We start from the raw sequence: 6,000 nt of genomic DNA, 5'->3' as shown, positions 1-6,000 counted from the left end.
GGCTGGGGGGGGAGGGGCGGTCCCGGAGCCCCCGGGACCCCTCCCCCAGCGCCCCTCCCCCCCCTCCCGGTGTCTCGCAGCCCCCCCCCAGGCCCCGCCCCTTCTCCCCCCCCCACTTCCGGCCATGTCGCGCGCCACCAAGCGGAAACACGTGACCAGGGAGGTGCTGAGGGAGGGGGTGGTGCCCGCCCCCAGGCAGAGCATCGTCAGGGTGAGGGGGGGAGGGGGAGGGGCTAAAGGGGTGGGGGAGGGGCGAGGGGGAGGGGCTGAGGGGAGGGGGAGTGGCTAAGGGGAGGGGGAGGGGTTAAGGGGAGGGGAGGGGAGATGGGAAGGGGAGGGGCGAAGGGGGGAGGGGAGGGGCCGAGGGGTGGGGGAGGGGCGAGGAGGAGGGGCTGAGGGGTGGGGGAGGGGAGATGGAAGAGGAGGGGCTAAGGGGAGAGGGGGGAGGGGAGGGGCTGAGGTGAGGGGGAGGGGAGGGGCTGGAGGGGCTAAGGGGTGGGGGAGGGGAGAGAAATGGGGAGGGGGGAGGGGACGGGGTGTGGGGAGGGGAGGGGAGGTGAAGGGGGGGAGGGGAGAGGGGGAGAGGGGGAGGGAAGGGGGAGGGGCAAGGTTGGGGGAGGAAGAGGGGGGGAAGGGGAGGAGCTAAGGGGTGGGGGGGGGACATGGGGGGAATCCGGGCTGGGGGGGGCAGTAAATGTTGGGGGGGGAGACAGGGTTGGGGGGGGGGCGTGGGGGGATAAGGGGGGATACGGGGGGGGAGGGCACCGAGAAAGGGGGGGGGGGCACAACGGGGACACTGGGGATCACGGGGACTGCTGGGGGGGATTTGGGGGGGGCTCATTAGCATGGGGGCGACACGGGGGGGGCTGTGGGGGGTGGTCACCAAGTTGTAACCCCCCCGCCCCCCCCCAGGTGCTGGGCACCCCAGGGAACAACCTGCACGAGGTGGAGACCCCCGAGGGGGGCGCTTCCTGGTCAGCATGCCCCCCCGCTTCCGCCACCACGTCTGGATCAAGCGAGGTGCGACCCTCCCGGGACCCCCCCCGTGACCCCCCCCGTGACCCCATGATCCCTCCGTGACCCCCCATGTCCCTTTGATCCCTGCGACCTCCCTGTGACCCCCCATAACCCCCCCATGAACCCATGTGACTCCCCCTGACCCCCTTTGACCCCCCCACGACCCCCTGTGACCCCCCCATGATCCCCCCATGACCCTGTGACCCCCCTGTGACCCCTCTGCAACCCCCCCATGACCCCTCTGTGACCCCCGTGACCTCCCATGACCTTGTGACCCCCCATGACCACCCCATGACCCCCCCACAACCCCCTCCATGACCCTGTGACCCCCCACAACCCCCTGCGACCCCCCATGACCCCTCTGTGACCCTCCTTGTAACCCCGTGACCCCCTAGTGACCCCCCATGACCCCCTGTGACCCCCCTGTGACCCCCCCGTGATCCTGTGACCCCCCCATGACTCCCCCATAACCCCCCCACAACCTCCCCCATGTCCCCGTCACCCCCCCGCAACCCCCTCGTGACCCCTCCATGACCCCCTGTGACCCCCCCTGTGACTCCACCTATGACCCCATGACCCTCTTCATGACCCTGTGACCCCCCCACTACCCCCCATGACCCCTCTGTGACCCTCCTTGTGACCCCGTGACCCCCCAGTGACCCCCCATGACCCTGTGACCCCCCCATGACTCCCCCGTAACCCCCCCACAACCTCCCCCATGACCCCATGACCCCCCCAACGACCCCCTGCGAACCCCCCGTGACCCCTCCATGACCCCCTGTGACCCCCCCATGACCCCTGTGACCCCCCCGTGACCCCCACATGACCCCCCGTGACCCCCCCGTGACCCCGTGCCCCCCCCCAGGTGACTTCCTGCTGGTGGACCCCATGCGCGGAGGGGGCGAAGGTGAAGGCGGAGATGGCGCTGCTGCTGCTGCCCCCCCACGTCCGCTTCCTGCAGCGCCAGGGCCTCTGGTACCGCCCCCTCCCACCCCCAGGGGGCGGGGCCTGACCTTATATGGAGACAGGCCCCGCCCCCCAAGCGGCTGGGCCCCACCCATCACGGGCTGGGCCCCGCCCTGTGTGGTTGAGCCCTAAAGGGGGAGGTCATGACCCCATGGGGGGGTGAGGCCACGCCCACTGGGTGAGGCCACGCCCTCAAATGTTAAGGACACGCCCACTGGGTGGGGACACGCCCCTAAGTGGCTGAGCCCCGCCCATAATGGGTTTGGCCCCGCCCCATGTGTGGTTAGCTCCTAAATGGGGGAGGCCACACCCCCAAGGGGTGAGGCCACGCCCACCGGGGTGAGGCCACGCCCACCGGGGTGAGGCCACGCCCCCAAGTGGGTGAGGCCACGCCCATCATGGGCTGGGCCCTGCCCTGTGTGTGGTTGAGCCCTAAAGGAGGGAGGTCGTGACTCCATGGGGGTGAGGCCACGCCCCCAAGTGGGTGAGGCCACGCCCACTGAGTGAGGCCACGCCCAGTAGGCAAGAACACGCCCCCATGTGGGTGAGGCCCCACCCCCAAGAGGCTGAGCCCCGCCCATAACGGCTGGGCCCCGCCCCATATGTGGTTGGGTCTTAAAGGGGTGAGACCACGCCCAGCTGATGAGGCCACGCCCTCAAATGTTAAGGACACGCCCACTGAGTGGGGACACGCCCATTTTGTGAGGCCCCGCCCCTAAGGGTCTGGGCCCCACCCCATGTGTGGTTAGCTCCTAAACGGGGAAGACCACGCCCACCGTGGTTAGGCCGCGCCCCTTGGGTAGGGACACACCCACTGGGTGAGGTCACGCCCCCAAGTGGGTGAGGCCCCGCCCACTAGGCTCTGACCCCGCCCCTTTTTCTCCCCTCCCCCAGGCCCGAGGCTTTCGAGGTCTCCCTGGAGCGGGCGAGCGAGCGGGAGGGGTGAGTGGGGGGTAATTAGGGGGTAATTAGGGGGGGTTAATTAATGGGGTGGTTAATGGGGTGATTAATGGGGTGATAATTGGTGAGTTTAATTAATTAATTTAATTAATGGGTGGGGTGATTAATGGGAGGGGATTAATTGGGGGTAGTTAACTGGGGGGTAATTAATTGGGTAATTAGTGAGGGTAATTAATGGGGGTGGTTAATGGGGTAATTAATCGGGCGATAATTGATGAGTTTAATTAATTAATTTAATTAATTGGTGGGGTGATTAATGGGAAGGGGATTAATAGGGGGTAATAAATTGGGGATAATTAGTGGAGGTTAATTAATGGGGTGGTTAATGGGGTAATTAATTGGGTGATTAATGGGGCAATAATTAAGGGATTTATTAATGAGGGGGGTTGGGGGGGCACTCATGGGAGGGTAATTAGTGGGGGATTAATGGGAGGGGGGTTAATTGGGGGTAATTAATTGGGGGTTAATTAATAGGTAATTAATTGGGGAGGGGGAGTTGAGGGCAGGGAGGGGGATGAATGGGGGGCAATTAAGGAGGGCAGGGGGCAATTAAGAAGGGTGGAGGGTAATTAAGGAGGACGAGGGGTAATTAAGGAGGACAGGGGCTAATTAACAAGGGGGCTAATTAACGAGGGGGGTGATTAACGAGGGGCTGCCCCCCCCCAGGAGCGGGGAGCCGGAGCTGTTCGTCAACACCAACCGGGGGGGGGGCGGCGAGGAGGAGGAGGAGGAGGAGGAGGAAGATGATGAAGATGAAGATGAAGATGAGGAAGAGGAGGAGGAGGAGGAGGAGGAGGAGGAGGAGGAAGATGATGAAGATGAAGATGAAGATGAGGAAGAGGAGGAGGAGGAGGAGGAGGAGGAGGAGGAGGAGGCCGGTGGGGACGCGAAGGCCGAGGCCGAAGGGCCGGCGCCCCAATAAAGGACGGTGACGGACACCTGAGGCCCCAAAACCGGGGTGTTTGGCCCCAAAAACGGGGTGTTTGGCCCCAAAATGGGGTGTCTGGCCCCAAAATTGGGTGTCTGGCCCCAAAACGGGGTGTTCAGCCTCAAAACAGGGTGTTCAGCCCCAAAATGTGGTCATGCCCCAAAACGGGGTGTCTGGCCCCAGAACAGGGTGTCTGGCCCCAAAATGGGGTGTTCGGCCCCAAAACGTGGTTGCCGTGCCCTGAAATGGGGTGTCTGGCCCCAAAATGTGGTGTTTGGCCCCAAAATGGGGTATCTGGCCCCAAAACGGGGTATTCAGCCCCAAAATGTGGTGGTTGTGCCCCAAAATGGGGTGTCTGGCCCCAAAACAGGGAGTCCATGCCCCAAAACAGGGCGTTCAACCCCAAAATGTGGTGGTTGTGCCCCAAAACGGGGTGTCTGGCCCCAAAACAGGGTGTCTGGCCCTAAAGCTGAGCATCCGGCCCCAAAACAGAGTGTTCATGCCCCAAAACGGGGTGTTCAACCCCAAAATGTGGTGGCCATGCCCCAAAACGGGATGTCTGGCCCCAAAACAGAGTGTCTGGCCCAAAAATGGGGTATCTGGCCCCAAAACAGAGTATCTGGTCCCTAAATGGGGTGTCTGGCCCCAAAACTGAACATCCTGCCCCAAAACAGGGTATCTGGCCCCAAAATGGGGTGGCCATGCCCCAAAGCACGGCATTGAGGCCCCAAACTGAGCAAAACTTCCCCAAAATGGAGCATCGAGCCCCCAAAAGGGCAGCGGAGGCCCCAAAACGGGACCCCCCGAAACAGAGCAAAAGCCCCAAAATGGGGCCAAAAGCCCCAAAATGGGGCATGTGTGATGCCAACGGGGAGGGGGGGGCCCTAAATAATGGGGGGAGAACCCAAAATCCCCCTTTTTGCCCCCAAAAAGCCCCCTTATGATAAAAAATGGCGCTTTTACCGCTCCTCAACCAGTGTTTTTTTTTTCTGGAGAAATAATTAAAGGCAAATTTCTCTGAAAACGGTTCAATTAATACTCGTTATTTTCTTTTTTATTGATGTTTTGAAGCGCAGGAGCCTTTTCTTCCATATATGGTCAACGCTTGGCAGAAATCCCGCATTTTGTTACTCCCTTTTCTCCGCTTTCCTCGGCACAACCGCGAGGTGTTTACAACTTTTCCCAAACCGCCGCAGTTTAAACCCAAAAAAATCCCTTCTTTCCACCCCAAAATCACCCAAACCAACCCCCGCTGGCTGCTCAAAAAGGGGAAGAAGAAAACCCAAAACCACCAAAATTAAACCCAAACTTTGCGGCTCCGCTTCCTTCCCCAAATCCTCACCCAAAAAGGCTTCTCGGCGTGGTTTTGGGGACAAATTCCCCTATTTCTGGGGTGTGTGTAACTCATGGGTAGTAAGGGGCGTGTAACCTACTTGTAGTGTGTGTGCTGTGTGTGTAACTGGTAGTAAGGGGTGTGTAACCCACTTGTGTGTGTAACTGGTAGTAAGGGGGTGTGTAACCTACTTGTAGCATGTGTGTAACCCACTTGTAGCGTGTGTGTAACTCACTGGTAGTAAGGGGTGTGTAACCTACTTGTAGCATAACCCACTTGTACTGTGTAACTCACTGGTAGTAAGGGGTGTATAACCCACTTGTAGTGTGTAACTTACTTGTAATAAGGGAGTGTGTAACCCACTTGTGTGTGTAACCAGTAGTAAGAGGGTGTGTAACCCACCTGTAGTGTGTGTAACTCACTGGTAGTAAGGGGGTGTGTAACCCACTTGTGTGTGTAACCGATAGTAAGGGGGTGTGTAACCCACCTGTAGTGTGTGTAACACTGGTATTAAGGGGGTGTGTAACCTACTTGTAGTGTGTGTGTAACTCACTGGTAGTAAGGGGGCGTGTAACACACTAGTAGTGTATGCAACTCACCCCTAGTAACTGCGTGTTTTGCAGTGTATGCAACTTGTCCGTAGTAACTATGAGTGGCTTACTTATAGTGTATGCAACTCACCCATAGCAACTGCGTGACTCACTTGCAGTCTGTGTAACTCACTTGTAGTAACTATGTGTGACTCACTTGCAGTGTGTGTACCTTGCCCCTAGTAACTGCGTGTGGTTTACTTGTA

At 59.9% G+C, this 6,000-nt stretch overlaps 1 protein-coding gene across 1 annotated transcript; it reads left to right on the top strand.

Moving 5' to 3' along the window:
* Positions 1–83: 83 nt before the first annotated feature.
* EIF1AD (eukaryotic translation initiation factor 1A domain containing) lies at positions 84–3,742 on the top strand (the record flags this gene model as incomplete). The annotated part of the gene is given in 7 exon segments (XM_082785391.1): positions 84–211; positions 913–958; positions 961–1,020; positions 1,883–1,911; positions 1,913–1,992; positions 2,878–2,925; positions 3,610–3,742. Coding segments are annotated over 7 exon segments (483 nt in total), but the record flags the coding sequence as incomplete, so codon positions are not given.
* Between the last annotated feature and the right edge of the window lie 2,258 nt (positions 3,743–6,000).

This window comes from Aythya marila (genome assembly GCF_965140915.1).
Source record: "Aythya marila genome assembly, contig: HAP1_HAP1_SCAFFOLD_42, whole genome shotgun sequence".
In the NCBI taxonomy this organism is placed as follows: Eukaryota; Metazoa; Chordata; class Aves; order Anseriformes; family Anatidae; genus Aythya; species Aythya marila.
The sequence above is the reverse complement of the archived record's forward strand: the minus strand, read 5'-3'. Positions and strand labels throughout refer to the sequence as shown.